This window comes from Oncorhynchus kisutch, linkage group LG7 (genome assembly GCF_002021735.2).
Source record: "Oncorhynchus kisutch isolate 150728-3 linkage group LG7, Okis_V2, whole genome shotgun sequence".
Classification (NCBI taxonomy): Eukaryota; Metazoa; Chordata; class Actinopteri; order Salmoniformes; family Salmonidae; genus Oncorhynchus; species Oncorhynchus kisutch.
This window is the reverse complement of record NC_034180.2, coordinates 31579250-31604169: the sequence shown is the minus strand read 5'-3', so window position 1 is coordinate 31604169 and position 24920 is coordinate 31579250. Positions and strand designations below refer to the sequence as shown.

Sequence of the window (24920 nt, the reverse complement as noted above, 5' to 3'; positions counted from 1 at the left end):
ATTTCAACAAATTTTTCCATGACTTATGCCATGTAAATATGACATCTGAGTGAGAGTGACTAACAAAATCAATGTCACACCCTCTCCCTGGGCACAGATTGTCGCTGGTTTAATGTTGAAGGAAGAGCAAACATCTGAAGCAGGCGGGCCGGTGGATAAATAAATATTAGTTGTCCTTGTTTGAACAGTGGAGCACTCTCTGTCTACACATACAGCAGGTGTTACTAATGACTCTTTGTTTACGCTTACTGTTTGTCACGCATTACGAAACACATGAGTGTATGGAGACCATAATGGAGTCCATCTGCTTATGTTACTCACAGGAAAACATGTAGACACACTGCATTTTTAGTCAAGCACTTGTTTATCTGTGTAAGGCCATTGTTTATTTTCACAGGCTTCTCAATTATAAACCATAAGTAAAGCATTAAGATTTCTTGATTTAATTCCTCCCTCCCCCAAGGCATGCACAACATTGCTGTACCAGTGCACTAGGCAAATTAGGTCAGAGTGTATCCTGAAATTAAATCAAATGCACAAATGGAATACATTAAACATGTGCCGTATTTCCAGTGGTGAAACCTTGCAGAAGCATAAAGCCCTGCAATTTGATTTCATAAGGAGAGCCAACCACAGTGAGAGAACCAGAGTGCTCAGGGAGAGAGCCACAGTGCTCAGTCGACAGTTCCGTTACCTACATGCTGAGACTGTTCACACACGCTGGCTGGACTACTGTACGCAAGTAGAGCAGTGATTGGACCAGGACTCTGCCAGTCAATGAACAAATCCCCTCTGACTTCCTCTCCTCCTTTCCTGATGCAGCATGAGCTGAGAGGGAGGGGAGTTGATCTGTCTTCACAGCCTGCCTCAGCTCAGCTCGCCACCTGCCCTTGAGTTACTGTGAATAGACAAGACCTAGAGGAAGTCGTTCTGTAGTCTGGCTCTTGTAAACCATATTTCTGCTGTGTTTTTATCCCTGGGCTGTTTAGATTTTCCCCCCTCTCTGCTCTGGGGGTGGAGTGGAGCGTTTGTCCCTGGCTGGCAGAGCTCCGATGGGAGGCAGCGCTGCCTCTGTCTGGGACTGGGGATGCTGAACGGGGAAGGGAGGGCCTGTTTCAACTGGGACAGCAGCTCCAACAACAGGGGGAGTACCAGGCCGCCCTCCACTGCTTCCTTAGCTCTCTGCTGGGGTTAAGGCACGTGCAGAGCTTCACTTCGCTGCCCAACTGCCTTCACCAGGTGAGCCACCAACCTAATGGCCGGACGATCACTCACTCTCACACCCATATGTATACATGCACCCGCAAACATACACACGGATACTGTAGACAAATGTTTGCATACACAAACGTCCAGTCTACAGGCACATGCACACACACACTTGTGGTGTACATAAACATGAGCACACAGACACAAAACCCATTCACCACAATACTGATACCATACATACAGTGCTGACACTGTGTTTGCCTGTTACTCATACATTAGCATATAATATAAACACACAAGCCACACACTACACATACCAATACAACCTTGCCATCACCAATACCAATGTCAAATGTCATGTTGCCACTCACAGCACAGGATCAGCGTTTTTCCTGTTGACAGTGCATGTTGCAAGGTGAAGACAGGGAGTCTGTCTGTCTCAGGACAGACAGAAAAATGTCAAATGGCTCTTTTCAATGTCAATATGCGTATTGCAAACCTGTGAGTATGTTAGCTACTGTACCTCAATATGAGTTTGGAAGTGGTCCATGTATAGTGCATAACATAATAATGTATGTCAGTAGCCTATTACCAGAAACTCCACTGTATCTAATGAATGCAAATAGCATCCGATTACTGGGACTCATTTCATGTGCATGCTTGTCTCCCAGAATAGAATGTTTTGTTGTTTTGATCCAGTTTTGTTGAACCAGGGCCACAGTACCAGATTACATACTAAAGGCCCCTGGATAACAATATGTATCAAGTGACCCAAAGAAAATGTCTTTACATTACAAATGTAGCCCCTACCCAATATCCAGGAATGTGGCATGATGTTGAACAGACCAACGGCGAGAGAGAGGAGAGAGAGAGAGAGAGAGAGAGAGAGAGAGAGAGAGAGAGAGAAAGAGAGAGAGCGAGAGAGAGAGAGAGAGAGAGAGAGAGAGGGTGGTGTTGTTCATTCCCCTCCACAATACAGTGGCTTATATGAGAATAGTGGAATGTGAATGGTCATACATGGTAATATGTGTAGAATGCAGACAGACAATTAATTGTGGAGCATATTCATATCATACAATCCTAATATGTGTTCTCCTTTGTGATTACAGATTGCTGAACTCTTCATCTCTGAAAATAATTGTATCCTTTACACACAAACGGAGGCCTTGTGAGACCAAACCCCACTTCCAGATAACTATTAGTACTATCTTTGCATGAAACCTGTGACTATGCTAGGGAGGCAAAAACTGTTTCCTTTTTTGGTGCAGTGGACTGCGGGTATGGTGAATTCCAGTGCAAAATGTAATTTGGCTGTACAGAAAAAGCATCGTATAAAGAGAGAATTTGTGTCCATGGGACAGAATATTATCACAGCTTTGTCCCAGAATGCTCAAGGTTTTGAATGGGGTCAGGCTTTTCTCTTAAGAGGATTTGTAAGTGCTTATCTCCCCACAACACAGAGTATGAGAAAGCTAACTAACCTGTATTCTGCAGTGGCTGTGTGTGTCACCACCACCGCCATCATCCACTACAGGCCAGTGCAGTATAGGGTTCAGATAAGAGGGGTGTGGTGTTGCAGGATATATAACCTCTTCCCATGGCACTCCTCTCTGTTACTGAGACATTGAAAAACATTTCACGCTAGCTCAAGTTATCTGGCTCAGCAAGACCCAGCTCCTCACAACCCATCTCCCAAAATAGGTTGATTTACTGGGCTCACTCCATCAATACATGTCCATAGTCTCAGAAGTCATTTAGTTAAGAGGTTCATAGGTCATGATAGGGTTAATTAAGTCTTTGGACATGAAAGAGACACATAGCATCATGAATAATTATGTCACAATGGTGTCATATGTTAATAGTAACATATAAGCTTCATAGACACAGGTCATTACCACCATAACGATTTGAAGTAGATTACAAAGTCATTTGAGTTTTTATCATGGAACTTGCTACTTGGAACTGATCCAGACATGTCTTTTTGTCGACACAGAGATTAGGCCAGAACAATGGGATACATGACAGTCTGATTGTCCCAGTTAAAGTCACTGGCTATTGGGCAAAATCAATGTTGTTTCCACGTCATTTAAAACCCTAAATTAAATGTGATGATGTTGAATCAACGTAGATACTGATTGGATATTTTTAAAAAGTCATCAACGTAGTGGAATTTTTTATTTTTTCACCTAACTTTTAACCTAAATCCAATGACATGTTTAATTCACATTAATTACCAAATGTAAGTCAAACTGACATCTGTGCCCAGTGGGTGGTCCCCGAGGACAGGTTAAACAGGATATTCATGTGACTGGGCAGAGCCAGAGTTTAACAGGCATTTAAAGTGCTCTCTGGGTTGTATTTGGGAAGGTTCCCTGGGGAGTGAGGGAGGTGAAGACTTAGCCTAATCTAACTGACTCTGATGGGAACACATATTTTCACATGCACAGACTAAAAAACATAAACTCTCAGCATCAAATGCCATAATAATAACTCCCAGTTGCTGGAATTCTTCTCAGAGCTTTCTGACCAAAAGTCATCCTGGCTTTCATGGAAAGTGTATTAATCTATCCATTCAATTTGGCTCTCAAATTAGAGAAATAAATAAGACAATCAAATGGAATTTTCAGTCAAATCATTCTCAGGATGTTTTCTGTTACAGTTTCATGTTTGTAATCAACACAATCCAAAACATTTTATTGTCTGTTTTGTGGTATAGTGTTGACTGTATGAGAATAGTGTCACAAGCCACATATGCTTCAGAGTGCTTCCTTTAGAAGTTTATCTCAACCTTGACCCTCTCCACTTCACATGTACTGCATGTGCTCTAAATTGAGTTCACCCTGCTGTTGGAAGGGGGTCTGCTGTTGGAAGGGGGTCTGCTGTTGGAAGGGGGTCTGCTGTTGGAAGAGGGTCTGCTGTTGGAAGAGGGTCTGCTGTTGGAAGGGGGTCTGCTGTTGGAAGGGGGTCTGCTGTTGGAAGGGGGTTGCTTTTTTTGTTTCCGTGTTTTTTTTCTCCCCAATTTGGTCATAACCAACTCAGGGTGGAGGACTTAGTACCTACTCAGTGTGGGTTCGCTGCATTGTTGTTGCTGTCCTGCCAGGTTGTAAATACCCCAGATCAGCAGAAGTAGTGCTTTGACCTCTGTGGCCTGCCTGTGAAGTGACCTTCTATCCCAGAGGGTCCTCGTCATACTCATCTCACTATTGGCAGTTAGCATGTGGCTTTCTAATGTAGTGATATGGACTTAATGGGCCTCTGATCATAGTGGAATTATCTCCAGATTTCAAAACACATTAGAAATGTAACTTTGGGGTGATTTTGTAAAAACATTTTTGAGGCATCACGTGGTATTGACAGTTTTTTCATGATTTTTTGGGGGGTGATGGATCGAGTAGGTACAGTTTATAAGCCAGGATATACAATGCAATTATATCTGTGTTTGTAATCCATACTGAATGTGTTAGTTGTGAACGCCTCTCCAGCCATCTTATTGGCATGTGAAAAGTGTTGTGTCTGTAATGGCCATCAATACTGGCACTGGTACTCCCTGTATATAGCTCCACATTGATCTGGTACTCCCTGTATATAGCTCCACATTGATCTGGTACTCCCTGTATATAGCTCCACATTGATCTGGTACTCCCTGTATATAGCTCCACATTGATCTGGTACTGGTACTCCCTGTATATAGCTCCACATTGATCTGGTACTGGTACTCCCTGTATATAGCTCCACATTGATCTGGTACTGGTACTCCCTGTATATAGCTCCACATTGATCTGGTACTGGTACTCCCTGTATATAGCTCCACATTGATCTGGTACTGGTACTCCCTATATATAGCGCCACATTGATATGGTACTGGTACTCCCTGTATATAGCTCCACATTGATATGGTACTGGTACTCCCTGTATATAGCTCCACATTGATCTGGTACTGGTACTCCCTATATATAGCGCCACATTGATATGGTACTGGTACTCCCTGTATACTGGTACTCCCTGTATATAGCTCCACATTGATATGGTACTGGTACTCCCTATATATAGCGCCACATTGATATGGTACTGGTACTCCCTATATATAGCGCCACATTGATATGGTACTGGTACTCCCTATATATAGCGCCACATTGATATGGTATTGGTACTCCCTGTATACTGGTACTCCCTTCCTTATTGTGTATTTTATTCCTCTTGTGTTACTATTTTTCTTTTATTATAATTTTTTACTTGGTTAAGTCTACACCCATTGTATTCAGCACATGTGACAAATAAAATATGGTTTGATTTGAACAGTCATTACCTCAGCGGCCCAGTAAACCCTGGAGTTAACCCAAAACTGTCTGTCAGCAGCCCAATATCTCTACCTCAGCTGACTATTATATACTGTCAACGAATAGGAATGAGGCACATTGCAGTATATGCAGGATGTTTAGAAGAGGATCGTAGTAAACACATACTTGTCCACTGGATGTCTACTGGAGTCATAAAGTATGCATGGCACTGCATACATTGTGTATCCTTCTGGCTAGTGAAGTCTATTCGGAGTGTGTGTTAATGTGCTTCTCGTGTATTTTGCTAGTCATAAAAGGTAGCCTCTTTCCTTTCACATGGACAGTTGTGATAGAGTTTATAGACTACTGTCATTTAAAGATGCACTATGCAGAAATCGCTCCGGCTTTTCCTGGTTGGTAACATTCGAATGGTTTGCCTAATTTCACTTTATTTGACAAAACAAAAAAGTATAGTGTAGAAAATCGTAGTACATCTGAATCGCTGTGAACTATCTTTTCCATAACCAAAGATATCATGTATTTTCAGCTGTTTGGAGCTGGTGTACGAAACCAAAAGTAAAAGACACAAAAACAAAACTTAAGAACAGGAAGCATAGAAATAACGCAAATAGCCTTTATTCACTGTATATAATACATTTCTAACGCTTTTATTTGTATCTAAACTGTGCTACTTTAACGGCAATCAATAGGTCACACACAAGCATTCAGAAATAGAACTAAGCAAAGTCTGGTCTCACGTGCGACAGAGAGCTCCTGCTTTTGAGTAGGCCATTTACGCCAGGCTGTATGTCTGTGTTTATTTTAAGCACATTTTCCTTGTCAAGCCATGCTTTTAAATTCACCTGTCAAGTGTTAACAGTGTCAACATACAAAGGGATGCATTTATTTCAGTATGAAGAATGCCTTTGACAAAGTGAACCAACTCGGCTCCTGAGTCTATTTTTAGGGATGGCACACATATTTGGTGCCTTAGGGACAAATCTTAATTTATTGGAAGGAGAGGTGGTCCAAAATACTGGAGGGTTGTCAAGATTTTTTTGTTGCTTTGGGGAGGGTTGTGTATTTTTTTATTGGGCACAGGGGAGGCTAGCGCATTTTTTCCCTGATTTACATTTGCTCTTCTGCTCATATTTTCCCTATAAACAATGGCTTGACTTTTGATATTACCCTAATGAAGTTTAGAAACATTTGTGAAGGTTTGGTATGGCCATTATTAAGCTTTAGCTACTGAAGGCCTATGATACTGTAAGTCCCTGACTTTATTGTGCAAACCCGGTCACTTAAAATCTTTGGGTATAAATGTTTGTTTTTTTAACTGACAAAATCTATCAATCTATAAATTCAAACTGTGCAGTGGCCAATTGATGAACGGAAAGAGACATCGTTTACAAAAAATTCAGAGATTGTCAAGCCAAGCCTTCGATACTGGGTAAACCTCAAATGTAGAGAGGGGTGTGTTTTCTGTTTGTTGAGATCGACAGCCTATTTGTGGTGTTAACACAAACCATCATATTGAAGTGCTCAAAGTTGGTATGCTTTGTTTATTGGTTGTGTGGTGCATTGGCACAGAAACCTGTCGGTGAACTCCTTGAGTTGGAACAGCCCCCCCCCCAGTAAATTTCAATCCATCCCTTACAGAATCACATACCCAAAATAACTGACACATCAACATTGACAAACAAGACTGCAGTAGAATGCCCAGATATTATAGTCCAAGCCTTCACAGAGACTGTTTTGAGCTATCTGTCTAGAATGTTGGTGATGAGCCTGTTACTTGCTGAGGTCACATTCAGGAGCCATAAAAAATATTTAAAAAACACGTTGCAGTTAAGCCTGGTGACAACATTTCTGACACTACAACTGACTTAATACCTTTGACAACTGGGCCTGATCCTTCACCTATATAAATAGACGGCAAGGCCCTGCAGTTCATTCAGGCTGAGAAGATGTTCTACGAGGTTTCTCTAATTGAGCTCACTGCTGTTCAGGGGAGCACAGGCAAGTATATTTACATCTGTAAAATGGGGGCATTAAGGTGGCATCCACAAGTTCAGCTTCTCACCATCTGACAACTATATCAGAAGGGGGCCATCGTCAGTAGCATTTTGTCGTGGATCTGGGTTGGACGCCCACCATTGTGCATAGGTACAAGGAGTGACGAAGGATGCCGTTTAAGTACTACGAGGGTGGTTGATGAAGCAATTGGACTCAGGTGAGTGAGGCAGGCTTTTGTCTAATGAAGATTGGATGCAGGTGAGCAAATTGGCATGGGTACTGGTCTAAGTCCATATATGGATTTCCTTGCCGCTCTGCCGCCTTCCATTGTGGATGTCTGGACCCATATATGGAGTTCCTGCTACAGGGCCGCATTCCAATATGAATGTCGTTATCCATGTATGGAATTCTGCATTCCAATATGGGAAGTCTGAGTCCATATAGGGAGTTCCTGCGCCAAGGCTGCATTCCAATACATAAGAACAAGCACATATATGGAAGTTCCTGTTGTGGATTAGGTATGTCATCTGAAGCGTAAAGCTGTCCTCCCAAAACTGTGTTATAAACTACACTTAGCACTCTAACTGGGTGATTAAGGGGTGCCCTAATGAAATTCCATTGCTGTAAGCTATCAATTGTGGTATACAGTATGGTATGCAGTGTATTTTTAGGACCTTTTTATTGTAATATACCAATCTGAGAGCCTGGTGTATCCCTTACAACCCAACAGGGTTGGCCAGTCATCTATCACCTGCCGCCTCTCCTCTCCAGACATATGCCTTTCTTTCTTTCTTTCTTTCTTTCTTTCTGGCTGGCTGGCTGGCTGGCTGGCTGGCTGGCTGGCTGGCTGGCTGCTGATTCAACAGCAGTTCAGTGTAGCATGGGCAGGAGGTAGCAGGAGTTATGGGATGGACAGGGAAGACAAATGGCCATGTTAGGCATTATCTCATAAGGAGTTGTGTGGCGCCATGGAATACTGAGGCCCCTGATTCAGCACTGTGCCAGCTGCTCTGTTTCTCTCTCCTGGGGCAATGCTGGCATCACAATCACTCCACCAGCCTTCTCTCTCTCTTCAATCTCCTGTTCAAACCTCAGCCCATTTCCATCTCATTTTGATTATCTGACAGATATTGGACCTACTCTATTTTCAATGCTTTCTATTCTTTTCCCTCATCCTGTTAAAAGTTATTATTATTGCCATTTCTGAGCCACTTTACTTTTCAGTTTACCTCTCCAACGTTAGGCTGGAAAAGCTTTTATGGAGGCTAATCTCCACTCCCACCAGGGTCAGCTCAGGTGTTTGTGTCTGTGTGAACAGGTAGCTGTGCCACTGCTTTTGTGGGTGTGGTAAGTGCGCTGTTTGCACTCACAGTATCCTCTCCCTTCCCTCTTCCCTCTGCTCTCTATCTGACGTCTCCTGCTCACTATCCTGTTGGCTCCACTGTGCTCTGCTGTTCAGACTCCACTCTCATCTCCACACTGCCAGCCCTGCCAGAGATCACATCGCCAGCATTTTGGATTCTGTTTACTTGCTATGTAGAGAGACAGGGGGAGTTAAAGGGATATAAAGAGCGAGAGAAGGATAGAGCGTGAGCAAGAGGGATCGAGACAGACGTTAGCGGGCGGCTGATTACATGCCCTGTGTGTGTGTAACAGGCCCCCAGAAGGAGGCTTTGCTGGGCTCGTCTGGGACAGGATGGGCATCCCCAGAGGAGCTATCGGATCAGGCCTCCCAGGCACAGCATTTTGAGCGGCTGGCCCAGCTTTGCATCATGAGTAAAAGGTACGTAGAGTTAACAAGAATAACGCAAATGTCCTCTCTTGCAATAATGGCAGTGCTGTTTAGTATTGTTGGTCTTCCTCTCATTAAATGAGACAACTTTGCTGTTTCTGTTCTGCTGGCTTTTCTGAACTGGTGTTGGTAATTACTGGGTTTCAAGTATGGAGGGATGAGAAAGTAGATATTAATATTATGCCTGATATAGACAGCATAATATATACTGATACTGTAGGTGTTGTTGCTTGCTGTTAAAGGCTCCAAAAGGCTCTAGTTATATTTACTAGATGCTGTATTTTGATATTTTGGCTAGCTCTGTTCCCCTTTACGTTTGAAAGGCTGTAAGAGTGTATAATATCTTTACAAAATGAAAAACAGTGGTACTGTCATTCAGACATGAGGCTATTTCATTGAGGCTTTGTTCGCTTTCTGTAGTTTTAAATTGGACGTTTCTGAATGATATGCTTATTTCTAACAGAAATCTACAGTATTTAAACTGTATGCTGTCTCACATCTTAAAGTGATACTCAATTCCATATTGCCGCTCCCCCAGATTGTTAGTGAAAGATGGGTTTATATGTTCATAGTGCTTTGAAAATGTCATCCGGATGAAAATGTACCTCGCCAAAATAAACCAGTGCACAAAGAAATGTTTGCATCTGTGGCCCTCATGCAAAAACCACCGAGGTTAATTTACCTGTAGAGGTGGAGCAAAGGGACAACATCCCTAATGGGAGTTTCAAGTGTTACCAGAACACATTGATCTGATGTCTTTGATGCTGGGGTTTTCTGGTAGGCCACAAAGACAGGAACATACACATTGATCTAATGTCCTTGATGCTGGGGTATTCTGGTAGGCCACAAAGACAGGAACATACACATTGATCTGATGTCCTTGATGCTGGGGTTTTCTGGTAGGCCACAAAGACAGGAACATACACATTGATCAAATCAAATCAAATCAAATTTATTTGTCACATACACATGGTTAGCAGATGTTAATGCGAGTGTAGCGAAATGCTTGTGCTTCTAGTTCCGACAATGCAGTAATAACGAACAAGTAATCTAACTAACAATTCCAAAAAAAACGACTGTCTTATACACAGTGTAAGGGGATAAAGAATATGTACATAAGGATATATGAATGAGTGATGGTACAGAGCAGCATAGGCAAGATACAGTAGATGATATCGAGTACAGTATATACATATGAGATGAGTATGTAAACCAAGTGGCATAGTTAAAGTGGCTAGTGATACATGTATTACATAAGGATGCAGTCGATGATATAGAGTACAGTATCTACGTATGCATATGAGATGAATAATGTAGGGTAAGTAACATTATATAAGGTAGCATTGTTTAAAGTGGCTAGTGATATATTTACATCATTTCCCATCAATTCCCATGATTAAAGTGGCTGGAGTAGAGTCAGTGGCATTGACAGTGTGTTGGCAGTAGCCACTCAATGTTAGTGGTGGCTGTTTAACAGTCTGATGGCCTTGAGATAGAAGCTGTTTTTCAGTCTCTCGGTCCCAGCTTTGATGCACCTGTACTGACCTCGCCTTCTGGATGACAGCGGGGTGAACAGGCAGTGGCTCGGGTGGTTGATGTCCTTGATGATCTTTATGGCCTTCCTGTAGCATCGGGTGGTGTAGGTGTCCTGGAGGGCAGGTAGTTTGCCCCCGGTGATGCGTTGTGCAGACCTCACTACACTCTGGAGAGCCTTACGGTTGAGGGCGGTGCAGTTGCCATACCAGGCGGTGATACAGCCTGCCAGGATGCTCTCGATTGTGCATCTGTAGAAGTTTGTGAGTGCTTTTGGTGACAAGCCGAATTTCTTCAGCCTCCTGAGGTTGAAGAGGCGCTGCTGCGCCTTCCTCACGATGCTGTCTGTGTGAGTGGACCAATTCAGTTTGTCTGTGATGTGTATGCCGAGGAACTTAAAACTTGCTACCCTCTCCACTACTGTTCCATCGATGTGGATGGGGGGGTGTTCCCTCTGCTGTTTCCTGAAGTCCACAATCATCTCCTTAGTTTTGTTGACGTTGAGTGTGAGGTTATTTTCCTGACACCACACTCCGAGGGCCCTCACCTCCTCCCTGTAGGCCGTCTCGTCGTTGTTGGTAATCAAGCCTACCACTGTTGTGTCGTCCGCAAACTTGATGATTGAGTTGGAGGCGTGCGTGGCCACGCAGTCGTGGGTGAACAGGGAGTACAGGAGAGGGCTCAGAACGCACCCTTGTGGGGCCCCAGTGTTGAGGATCAGCGGGGAGGAGATGTTGTTGCCTACCCTCACCACCTGGGGGCGGCCCGTCAGGAAGTCCAGTACCCAGTTGCACAGGGCGGGGTCGAGACCCAGGGTCTCGAGCTTGATGACGAGCTTGGAGGGTACTATGGTGTTGAATGCCGAGCTGTAGTCGATGAACAGCATTCTCACATAGGTATTCCTCTTGTCCAGATGGGTTAGGGCAGTGTGCAGTGTGGTTGAGATTGCATCGTCTGTGGACCTATTTGGGCGGTAAGCAAATTGGAGTGGGTCAAGGGTGTCAGGTAGGGTGGAGGTGATATGGTCCTTGACTAGTCTCTCAAAGCACTTCATGATGACGGATGTGAGTGCTACGGGGCGGTAGTCGTTTAGCTCAGTTACCTTAGCTTTCTTGGGAACAGGAACAATGGTGGCCCTCTTGAAGCATGTGGGAACAGCAGACTGGTATAGGGATTGGTTGAATATGTCCGTAAAACACACCGGCCAGCTGGTCTGCGCATGCTCTGAGGGCGCGGCTGGGGCTGCCGTCTGGGCCTGCAGCCTTGCGAGGGTTAACACGTTTAAATGTCTTACTCACTTCGGCTGCAGTGAAGGAGAGACCGCATGTTTTCGTTGCAGGCCGTGTCAGTGGCACTGTATTGTCCTCAAAGCGGGCAAAAAAGTTGTTTAGTCTGCCTGGGAGCAAGACATCCTGGTCCGTGACTGGGCTGGGTTTCTTCCTGTAGTCCGTGATTGACTGTAGACCCTGCCACATGCCTCTTGTGTCTGAGCCGTTGAATTGAGATTGATCTGATGTCCTTGATGCTGGGGTATTCTGGTAGGCCACAAAGACAGGAACATACACATTGATCTGATGTCCTTGATGCTGGGGTATTCTGGTAGGCCACAAAGACAGGAACATATCAAATCAAATCAAATTTATTTATATAGCCCTTCGTACATCAGCTGATATCTCAAAGTGCTGTACAGAAACCCAGCCTAAAACCCCAAACAGCAAGCAATGCAGGTGGAGAAGCACGGTGGCTAGGAAAAACTCCCTAGAAAGGCCAATACCTAGGAAGAAACCTAGAGAGGAACCAGGCTATGTGGGGTGGCCAGTCCTCTTCTGGCTGTGCCGGGTGGAGATTATAACAGAACATGGTCAAGATGTTCAATGTTCATAAATGACCAGCATGGTCGAATAATAATAAGGCAGAACAGTTGAAACTAGAGCAGCAGCACAGTCAGGTGGAAGTTGAAACTGGAGCAGCAGCATGGCCAGGTAGACTGGGGACAGCAAGGAGTCATCATGTCAGGTAGTCCTGGGGCATGGTCCTAGGGCTCAGGTCAGTTGAAACTGGAACAGCAGCATGGCCAGGTGGACTGGGGACAGCAAGGAGTCATCATGTCAGGTAGTCCTGGGGCATGGTCCTAGGGCTCAGGTCCTCCGAGAGAGAGAAAGAAAGAGAGAAGGAGAGAATTAGAGAACGCACACTTAGATTCACACAGGACACCGAATAGGACAGGAGAAGTACTCCAGATATAACAAACTGACCCCAGCCCCCCGACACATAAACTACTGCAGCATAAATACTGGAGGCTGAGACAGGAGGGGTCAGGAGACACTGTGGCCCCATCCGAGGACACCCCCGGACAGGGCCAAACAGGAAGGATATAACCCCACCCACTTTGCCAAAGCACAGCCCCCACACCACTAGAGGGATATCTTCAACCACCAACTTACCATCCTGAGACAAGGCTGAGTATAGCCCACAAAGATCTCCGCCACGGCACAACCCAAGTGGGGGGGGGGGGCGCCAACCCAGACAGGATGACCACAACAGTGAATCAACCCACTCAGGTGACGCACCCCCTCCAGGGACGGCATGAGAGAGCCCCAGCAAGCCAGTGACTCAGCCCCTGTAATAGGGTTAGAGGCAGAGAATCCCAGTGGAAAGAGGGGAACCGGCCAGGCAGAGACAGCAAGGGCGGTTCGTTGCTCCAGAGCCTTTCCGTTCACCTTCCCACTCCTGGGCCAGACTACACTCAATCATATGACCCACTGAAGAGATGAGTCTTCAGTAAAGACTTAAAGGTTGAGACCGAGTTTGCGTCTCTGACATGGGTAGGCAGACCGTTCCATAAAAATGGAGCTCTATAGGAGAAAGCCCTGCCTCCAGCTGTTTGCTTAGAAATTCTAGGGACAATTAGGAGGCCTGCGTCTTGTGACCGTAGCGTACGTATAGGTATGTACGGCAGGACCAAATCAGAGAGATAGGTAGGAGCAAGCCCATGTAATGCTTTGTAGGTTAGCAGTAAAAACCTTGAAATCAGCCCTTGCTTTGACAGGAAGCCAGTGTAGAGAGGCTAGCACTGGAGTAATATGATCAAATTTTTTGGTTCTAGTCAGGATTCTAGCAGCCGTATTTAGCACTAACTGAAGTTTATTTAGTGCTTTATCCGGGTAGCCGGAAAATAGAGCATTGCAGTAGTCTAACCTAGAAGTGACAAAAGCATGGATTAATTTTTCTGCATCATTTTTGGACAGAAAGTTTCTGATTTTTGCAATGTTACGTAGATGGAAAAAAGCTGTCCTCGAAATAGTCTTGATATGTTCTTCAAAAGAGAGATCAGGGTCCAGAGTAACGCCGAGGTCCTTCACAGTTTTATTTGAGACGACTGTACAACCATTAAGATTAATTGTCAGATTCAACAGAAGATCTCTTTGTTTCTTGGGACCTAGAACAAGCATCTCTGTTTTGTCCGAGTTTAATAGTAGAAAGTTTGCAGCCATCCACTTCCTTATGTCTGAAACACATGCTTCTAGCGAGGGCAATTTTGGGGCTTCACCATGTTTCATTGAAATGTACAGCTGTGTGTCATCCGCATAGCAGTGAAAGTTTACATTATGTTTTCGAATAACATCCCCAAGAGGTAAAATATATAGTGAAAACAATAGTGGTCCTAAAACGGAACCTTGAGGAACACCGAAATTTACAGTTGATTTGTCAGAGGACAAACCATTCACAGAGACAAACTGATATCTTTCCGACAGATAAGATCTAAACCAGGCCAGAACATGTCCGTGTAGACCAATTTGGGTTTCCAATCTCTCCAAAAGAATGTGGTGATCGATGGTATCAAAAGCAGCACTAAGGTCTAGGAGCACGAGGACAGATGCAGAGCCTCGGTCCGATGCCATTAAAATGTCATTTACCACCTTCACAAGTGCCGTCTCAGTGCTATGATGGGGTCTAAAACCAGACTGAAGCATTTCGTATACATTGTTTGTCTTCAGGAAGGCAGTGAGTTGCTGCGCAACAGCCTTCTCTAAAATTTTTGAGAGGAATGGAAGATTCGATATAGGCCGATAGTTTTTTATATTTTCTGGGTCAAGGTTTGGCTTTTTCAAGAGAGGCTTTATTACTGCCACTTTTAGTGAGTTTGGTACACATCCAGTGGATAGAGAGCCGTTTATTATGTTCAACATAGGAGGGCCAAGCACAGGAGGCAGCTCTTTCAGTAGTTTAGTTGGAATAGGGTCCAGTATGCAGCTTGAAGGTTTAGAGGCCATGATTATTTTCATCATTGTGTCAAGAGATATAGTACTAAAACACTTGAGCGTCTCTCTTGATCCTAGGTCCTGGCAGAGTTGTGCAGACTCAGGACAACTGAGGTTTGGAGGAATACGCAGGTTTAAAGAGGAGTCCGTAATTTGCTTTCTAATAATCATAATCTTTTCCTCAAAGAAGTTCATGAATTTATCACTGCTAAAGTGAAAGTCATCCTCTCTTGGGGAATGCTGCTTTTTAGTTAGCTTTGCGACAGTATTAAAAAGGAATTTCGGATTGTTCTTATTTTCCTCAATTAAGTTAGAAAAATAGGATGATCGAGCAGCAGTAAGGGCTCTACGGTACTGCACGGTACCGTCCTTCCAAGCTAGTCGGAAGACTTCCAGTTTGGTGTGGCGCCATTTCCGTTCCAATTTTCTGGAAGCTTGCTTCAGAGCTCGGGTATTTTCTGTGTACCAGGGAGCTAGTTTCTTATGAGACATTTTTTTTGTTTTTAGGGGTGCAACTGCATCTAGGGTATTGCGCAGGGTTAGATTGAGATCCTCAGTTAGGTGGTTAACTGATTTTTGTCCTCTGGCGTCCTTGGGTAGGCAGAGGGAGTCTGGAAGGGCATCAAGGAATCTTTGTGTTGTCTGTGAATTTATAGCACGACTTTTGATGTTCCTTGGTTGGGGTCTAAGCAGATTATTTGTTGCAATTGCAAACGTAATAAAATGGTGGTCCGATAGTCCAGGATTATGAGGAAAAACATTAAGATCCACCACATTTATTCCATGGGACAAAACTAGGTCCAGCGTATGACTGTGACAGTGAGTGGGTCCAGAGACATGTTGGACAAAACCCACTGAGTCGATGATGGCTCTGAAAGCCTTTTGGAGTGGGTCTGTGGACTTTTCCATGTGAATATTAAAGTCACCAAAGATTAGAATATTATCTGCTATGACTACAAGGTCCGATAGGAATTCAGGGAACTCAGTGAGAAACGCTGTATATGGCCCAGGAGGCCTGTAAACAGTAGCTATAAAAAGTGATTGAGTAGGCTGCATAGATTTCATGACTAGAAGCTCAAAAGACGAAAATGTCATTTTTTTTTTTGTAAATTGAAATTTGCTATCGTAAATGTTAGCAACACCTCCGCCTTTGCGGGATGCACGGGGGATATGGTCACTAGTGTAGCCAGGAGGTGAGGCCTCATTTAAAACAGTAAATTCATCAGGCTTAAGCCATGTTTCAGTCAGGCCAATCACATCAAGATTATGATCAGTGATTAGTTCATTGACTATAATTGCCTTTGAAGTAAGGGATCTAACATTAAGTAGCCCTATTTTGAGATGTGAGGTATCATGATCTCTTTCAGTAATGACAGGAATGGAGGTGGTCTTTATCCTAGTGAGATTGCTAAGGCGAACACCGCCATGTTTAGTTTTGCCCAACCTAGGTCGAGGCACAGACACGGTCTCAATGGTGATAGCTGAGCTGACTACACTGACTGTGCTAATGGCAGACTCCACTATGCTGGCAGGCTGGCTAACAGCCTGCTGCCTGGCCTGCACCCTATTTCATTGTGGAGCTAGAGGAGTTAGAGCCCTGTCTATGTTGGTAGATAAGATGAGAGCACCCCTCCAGCTAGGATGGAGTCCGTCACTCCTCAGCAGGTCAGGCTTGGTCCTGTTTGTGGGTGAGTCCCAGAAAGAGGGCCAATTACACTACTATCTGTACTTACTGGTGCCACAGACGCTATTTCATCCTTTCCTACACTGAAATTACCCTTGCCTAACGATTGCGTCTGAAGCTGGGCTTGCAGCACAGCTATCCTCGCCGTAAGCCGAGTACAGCGGCTGCAATTAGAAGTCATCATGTTAATGTTACTACTTAGCTTCGGCTGTTGGAGGTCCTGACGAATCGTGTCCAGATAAAGCGTCCGGAGTGAAAAAGTTGAGGAAAAAATAAATAAATATATGAACGGTAATTAAAAAGTGAAAACCGTAAAGTTGTCAGGTAGCAAAACAGGTTAGCAACAAAACGCACAGCAACTCGAAAACAAGCCTGCAAGTTGTGACCGGAAATGACGTAAACCGTATGCCAGTAATGATAAAACATTGATCTGATGTCCTTGATGCTGGGGTTTTCTGGTAGGCCACAAAGACAGGAACATACACATTGATCTGATGTCTTTGATGCTGGGGTTTTCTGGTAGGGCACAAAGACAGGAACATTCACATTGATCTGATGTCTTTGATGCTGGGGTATTCTGGTAGGCCACAAAGACAGGAACATACACATTGATCTGATGTCCTTGATGCTGGGGTATTCTGGTAGGCCACAAAGACAGGAACATACACATTGATCTGATGTCCTTGATGCTGGGGTATTCTGGTAGGCCACAAAGACAGGAACATACACATTGATCTGATGTCCTTGATGCTGGGGTATTCTGGTAGGCCACAAAGACAGGAACATACACATTGATCTGATGTCCTTGATGCTGGGGTATTCTGGTAGGCCACAAAGACAGGAACATACACATTGATCTGATGTCCTTGATGCTGGGGTATTCTGGTAGGCCACAAAGACAGGAACATACACATTGATCTGATGTCTTTGATGCTGGGGTATTCTGGTAGGCCACAAAGACAGGAACATACACATTTATTTGCCCCTCCTGTCAATGTTTGGAAGATTAGAGAATTTAGCCTGATTGGCTTGATAGGGTGGAAGGGGGTAACAGGTATCCTGACTACTCAAGCTAAATTCTTCTGCTGCTCCATCGTTCACTACATACTAGTCTGAGATCGTTTTTTTGGCTTTTTTGGTTTCTGCTGTTTGATCTCTCATTTTTGTACAATACTTTTAGTTTAGGGTGTCTCTAGTACTATACGTTTAGTTTAGCGTGTCTCTAGTACTATACTTTTAGTGTAGTATGTCTGTAGTACTATACGTTTAGTTTAGGGTGTCTCTAGTACTATACGTTTAGTTTAGCGTGTCTCTAGTACTATACTTTTAGTTTAGGGTGTATCTAGTACTATACTTTTAGTTTAGGGTGTCTCTAGTACTATACTTTTAGTTTAGGGTGTCTCTAGTACTATACTTTTAGTTTAGTGTGTCTCTAGAACCGTACGTTTAGTTTAGGGTGTATCTAGTACTATACTTTTAGTTTAGGGTGTCTCTAGTACTATACGTTTAGTTTAGGGTGTCTCTAGTACTATACGTTTAGTTTAGGGTGTCTCTAGTACTATACGTTTAGTTTAGTGTGTCTGTAGCAATATACTTTTAGTTTAGTGTGTCTGTAGTACTTTTAGTTTAGCGCATCTCTAGAACCGTACTTTTAGTTTAGTGTGTCCCTAATACTATGCTTTTCATCCTAAAGAAATGTACAGAATGCCCCAAATTCATCCACACATTAGACGCCTCCCAATCCAATGGACTTGTTTGGGTGCAATATTTTATTTACAGGGTTTTAGAAGACTCACACCCTACTACAGCACTAGAACACTGGAGCTTGTGGCAGTTTGGAATTGGGAGGATGGCAGCCTCTTCATCTTTACTGGGTCATAGACATTTTTGTAGGTGTTTATGAACGGTCTCTGAGATGAACATTAACCTTGGACACTGATGGAGTAATGAGGACTACCAAGAGAAAACTGGAAGAGGTGCTCATATAACTGTCTTTAGTAGTCAGTGCTAAGTCAATGCCAGCCCCCGTCTTCTCTCTTGGACAGAAAGTTATCGTGCTTCCTGAATCTTTCAGCGCTGTGGCAGGAAGTCCTTTGGCCGTTGAAGGGCTTCGCTGTACTTTGGCGATCGGATGTCCTCAAATGACATTCTAAAACAGTGCAAACAGACACCTGGCCATTACTAATTGAAGGGAAGCTTGGTTTTGGAACAGCGATCGTGACATCTGTGACACTACACAGGACTTGCTCTACATCCATTGGCACACGTAAGGGCCGGAATTTGTCTTGCCATGCTATGCCCACCTAGCTCCATGCCAGAGCAGTATAGCTGTGGAAGGGTGCACGGTTAACCAACCAGTGGGAGCCATGGCAAAATGGACAATAAAATATATTTTATTTGTATGTTTGTTTGAGGTTGCTTTCCATGGGTTGGTTGTCTGGATTTTCTATTGACACAGCCGACAGGGAAAAAAACTTGTGCATCAATGTTTCCACGTCATTTCAACAAAATCAATCTGATGACGTTGAATCAACATGGAAAACGAATTTGATTTGCAAAAAGTTTTGCCTTTCTTTCACCCTCCTTTAACCTGATTTCACATTGAATTTACTTTAGTTTAAATCTCAACGAAATGTAAATCCAACTAGACATTCAAATGACATCTGTCCCCAATGGGAGAAATAATCCATAAAATGTTAATTATCTCTGTGTTCCTGTCCTTCGTCTTTTAGACCTCATCTCGCTTTAGAGTACAGTGGGAAAGCCACTAAGATCCATCAGAGGGCCTTTGGCAGCGACCACCCCGTCACAGACAGGAGTCTGGAGCTGCTGGCCACCGTCTACGCAGAAATTGGCAAAACAGAATACTCAGGTAAAACCCCTGAATAAAGACAGAACACTTTAAAAGCCAGTGTCATGCTGAAATAAACATGGATGAATACTTACAGTAGATTAACTCAATAGTCATGAGTGTTCCATCACGGCTGAGTGTGTCAGCATGTTCTTCTCAGTGTGACAGGCGGGCACAGGCAGTGGAGAGTTTATAGTTGACAGTTTGTAGTTAAACTGAACCCTGAGAGGTGATTTGGTGTAGACCTTGTCACTAGGTTGACATAAAGCACACTCTTGTGGAATGACAAACCGGAAAACAGCTGTTAAGCCCAGGAACAACTTAACTGCTTTGCTTCAGCGCACACATCGCACTATAAGTGGCTTACATAATTCCAGTTAGCCCTCCTACTGTATGATGTCTGCTCAAGGAATTGTTAAATGAGTAAACACACCCACTCAGAGTGGTTTTATATAGAGCTGAACAGAAAATACTTATTGTGAAATTGACAGTTTGAAGCCACTGTATTGGTGTGCTCATGCTTCACTCGCATGATGAGGAAGTGGCATTTTCTACTGTTTTCCAAAGTTGCCATTTTTGGGGTAAAGAGGTCTGCTGAAGAAGGCACGGGGTAAAATGTGCCCTAGATGTTGAGAACAGCTGTTGAGTCAGTGTTCACAGACAGGGGTGCTCAGTAGAGCAGGCTATGTGTAGGACCTGGGGTGCTAAGAGAACGGTTCCTATTCATGCCAGTTGACCTTCTTGGCCATATCCTTGGTAAAATTATTGTCAATAAGTAAAGAGAACAGCTGAAGCATGGACACAGTTTGTCCTTGCAATGTAAGCCAGGTCACTGTCAGGGTACACATTTCATTCACGTGCTTCTGCAAGCGCTACCAGAGCACCACGTCTAGGTCCAAAAGGCTCCTTAACAGCTTCAACCCCCAAGCCATAAGACCGCTGAACAATTAATCAAATGGCCACCGGACTATTTGCATTGACCCCACCCCTTCCCCCTTGTTTTTACACTGCTACTACTCACTGTTTATTATCTATGCATAGTCACTTTACCCATACCTACATGTACAAATTGCCTCGACTAACCTGTACCCCCGCATGTTGACTCGGTACCGGTGCCCCCTGTATATAGCCTCATTATTGTTATGTAATTGTGTTCTTTAAAAAAAGTAGTTTAGTTTAGTTTATTTAGTAAATACTTTCTTAACCCTATTTTCTTAAAACTGCTTTGTTGGTTAAAGGCTTGTAAAGAGTTTCACTGTAAGGTCTACCTACACCTGTTGTATTCGGCGCATGTGACAAATAAGATTAGATTTTATTTTATTTATTTTGTACACAAAGTGTGATTTCGCTGTGACCTAAAATGGCTGTCATAGAGTTGTCATTGTGGGTGTGAGCTGCACTCCTCCTATAAACCCATTTATTGATAGTTGGACGGTCTACATGTTGCTTGTGCAGTCTATTCCACATCTTTCATAGTACAAAGCCAGTGCAGTGCTTTTGTGATCTGGAAATGTGTGTGTTGTAAGTACCACTGCACTGTACCTGTGTATATAGTAAATGGCCATGATGGAGTCAACCCTGATGTTTTTTGCAGAAATGTTTGTTTTTGTATTTTGAACTTTCATCTTCAGCTCTATCTACACAGTTGTTGTCTGCATGTTTATTGGTACCTTGGATCCAGGTTCCATCTGTGGTCAGAGACTAATGTTTACTCATGGTTAATCCCTTAGATTCCCTAGGCCAGTGTGTGTCAGCGCTTTCCAAGAGGTTTGCTGCTGCCGAGTCCTTCAGAGACACACTCAACAACGGTCTTTCCCATTCCCATTCCCATTCCCACCGGGATAAACGCTCTGAGGTCCGGCACAGGAAAGACCCCCGCCCACTGGTGGACACACCAAAACCCAAGGTGACACTTTTATTTCAATGACTGAAATGTCCTCAAAACTGGTGTCCATTGTGTCCTCAGTTCTAATGATATCTTACCCTCTCCTCAGGTCACCAACGGTAAAATCCCCATGTCCATACTGAAGAGATCTGGCTCAGGATCAGACTCAGAGCCCAGCCACAGACGGAAAGGCGAGCGGCGGGTCCGGTTCAGGGAGCCTGAAACCACTGTGCATGGTGAGAGAGACATCAGGATCAGAGATCAAATGCCAAACATATGGAGGCCATGAGGACTAGATCTTTCCAAACTTTCAAAGTTTGAGCCCCTTCAGTGCATGTAACGAGCCTAGGAGAGATGGCGTTGCCCTCTGGTGCATTCTCACCTCTACCCAGTCACTCACACTCCTCTCTACTGCACTGGAAGGCCTTGGTCTGCAGAAACAAGAAACACATTTGTTATTGGACTGACTCAGCTCTATTCCACTGGGTTTTAGAGAATTAAACACTCACTAAATCAAAACGTATTTAACAATGCTTAGTAATACATTGGTGAGTTATACTGCTAAATCTACTGTTCTCCTCATTCTCTATGGGCCACTACTACTGAACCTTACAAAGCGATCTGCATTGTTATGGCTTAGCTGTAAAAGAAAATGAACAAGATACAGTAAAATCCTGTGATTAGATTGTAAAACACTGTCCCTTGTGGATACTGTAGTACTTAATGTAATGCTGAATTTACAAAAAGAACAAACATGAGCAAGCTATTTACACTTCATGATTAATTATGCATGCAAATAAGGTAGCCTTTTATTTATTTATTTACTTGCTTCTTGTCTATCGGTTTCGCAGACATTCCATACTATGACCGTTTAGTTGGTAAGTCTGTCTGACAGTGGTCCCAAATAATAGCTCACTAAGAATATGGAGCAAGTGTCACCCTCATTGACTGGTCATTACTGACTTGTTATACTAAATCTGTGTATGGAAGACTGTTGAGTGGTGCTTAATATGAGAATTTGCAATCATAGACATTTTAATATTGTACTGTGATGCATGGGTATTCCACCCACTTTTGATATTGCATATTCCAGTCCAGTATCTGGTGTATGGCACTTTTTATACTGTTAATAAAGAGACTGAAAATCAGGCCTTTAGCTACAATGGGGCGGAAAAAAGTGATTTTGCATCAGGAAAACAACATGCCCCTCACTCCTGAACATGCAGACTGGGAGAGCCTTTACAAATCATAAATCATTCAACAGTTTGTTGTTGGTCTCTTGTGGTTCACAGCCTATGACACATCACCGCCCAGCCCCCACCTGGCCCTGTTCACCTGCCTGTTCCTGCTGATGTCACTGCTGGGCGTGGCCATGTTCTGCACGGACCGCCGGCGCCCACAGCGTGTCTGTGAGGAGCTGGAGGCCTCGCTGGCTGTCTACCTGATACACATAAAACAGCTGCTGTGGGGCTGCTGGATCTGGCTAACCATGCAGTGACTGGGACCCACCAGAGGGGGAGGCATGGAGGACTGCATTCACTCTCTTCATTACATGTCCGTTGAGGTGCCCTACCTAGCCTGGTCCCGAGCACCTCAGTCATACACACGGACTATCTATCTATGGTGTTGAGATGTGCACCCCTACTGCTATGCTCACACCCATATATGGAGAAATGTGTAATCCCAGAGATATTTAGCCTCCATGCCTGTATACTGTACGTACCTAGGTGGTGGGTATGCTACCATGTTCGTTTTGTTGATAAGACATTTTGCACATCAGCAATGTCGATGCTCACTGGTATGCTCACTTAATTGCTACAATAACTTACATGTTCCTTTCTTGGCACAATCTATTGTGAGTGAATGTTTCATGGAATGCCAAATTAATTATATTTATTTAATTACAATGCTATGTCATTTGTGTACTTAAAAGCTAGCTACAGATATGAATGTGTATATACCGTATACTAAGGACTATCACAATATTACGCCTTGTTATTGCACATAATTGAATGTATAAAGTGTGAAAAACTGCTTAGAGTTGGCACAAAACACCCTTACTGTCTAAAATAGGGATTATGGATTGAGTCAAGCACAATGTGACAACCTTCTGAAAAGGATCGCTGACACAGGCACAGGACTGCTTCACTTCACAGTGCCATGTTAAACTAGCAAATTGACAAAGCCATCTTTCTTTTACAGCATAAATACTGCAGTCCGGCGTTTCCTACCTTGGTCCTTGGGACCCCAAGAGGTGCATTTTTTGTTTTTTTGCCCTAACACTACACAGCTGTTTCAAATTATCAAAGCTTGATGATTAGTTGATTATTTGAATCAGCTGTGTAAGTGCTAGGGCAAAATCCAAAAGGTGCACCCCTTGGGATCCCGAGGACGGAGTTTGGAAAACCCTGTTGTAGTCGGACTATTTTTTAGGTCAGATCAGTTTTGGGTTCCAAGTTGGGACAAAGATGATAAGACATTCACCACAATAATATGAATACTCACTTTCCTGGGAATGTACTCAAATTCAATGAGTGCTTATGATTTTGACAGTGTACCTCTTGGTAAATGCTAAAATGCCTCAAATAATATCCTCTTTCCTCGAAATTGTATTTATTCTTCCATACTGCATATCTGCATCTACTCAAATATCAAATACTTTTATTTTCTTTAGAGTACATTTTGTAAGGGCTTTTGTTACATTTCTATTTTTTGATTGTGCCAATATTCAGATTTTAATCTTGATGTCAAATGCTTTTAAAGTTAATGATTATTTGGGAATTGAAAGTACCTTAAATTAGAGCAAATGTTAATGATGCAAAGTAAAGAAAGGAATCTACATGAATTGTACGGTCCAATGGTCTGTGGTAAGATGCAGCAACATTATGACACTAATTGAATCATCACTGTGGGACCTTCAGTACTTGGAACCATTCAAATATAGAAATTAAAGTCTCTTCTATAAACAGGTGGAGCTTTAAAGGACAAATGTGATGCTTATATATGTGATGCTTATCATATACCTCTTGATCCGAGCAATAAAACACAAGACGTTGTTTCCACTGATACATATTCTTTAAACAGTATAACAGGTTTCTGGGAACACAACTATAAGAAAGAGTCGGTGCTGGAAAAATCTGAGCAATATGATGCAACCAATGTCTGAATGGAGGAGCTACTGGGACTGAAGGTTCCCTTTGCACCATCAAACGGAACTACTATCATTAGCAATACAAATACCCAGCAAGTCAACTTGGCTTGTTTCTGCACATTTTGGTTAGTAGCTGCATTTCACTGCTGACAATAGGCCTGTGGTCACTTTGAAAGAAGTGCCTTTTAGAAGGATTTTGTAGTTTCTATATTTTGTTATTTATTTGAATTATTTGAAATAAAACTGTCATTGCATACCAA

General features: G+C 43.4%; 1 protein-coding gene across 1 annotated transcript; it reads left to right on the top strand.

The window, feature by feature from the left end:
* Window positions 1-1102: 1102 nt before the first annotated feature.
* LOC109894471 (uncharacterized) lies at window positions 1103-24920 on the top strand. Its single transcript, XM_020487991.2, has 8 exons — window positions 1103-1239; window positions 2319-2349; window positions 7419-7505; window positions 9159-9285; window positions 19506-19645; window positions 21355-21530; window positions 21619-21745; window positions 22802-24920. Exons 3-8 carry the CDS (start codon window positions 7454-7456, stop codon window positions 23005-23007), a joined length of 828 nt encoding a protein of 275 aa, XP_020343580.2. The 5' UTR covers window positions 1103-1239; window positions 2319-2349; window positions 7419-7453; the 3' UTR covers window positions 23008-24920.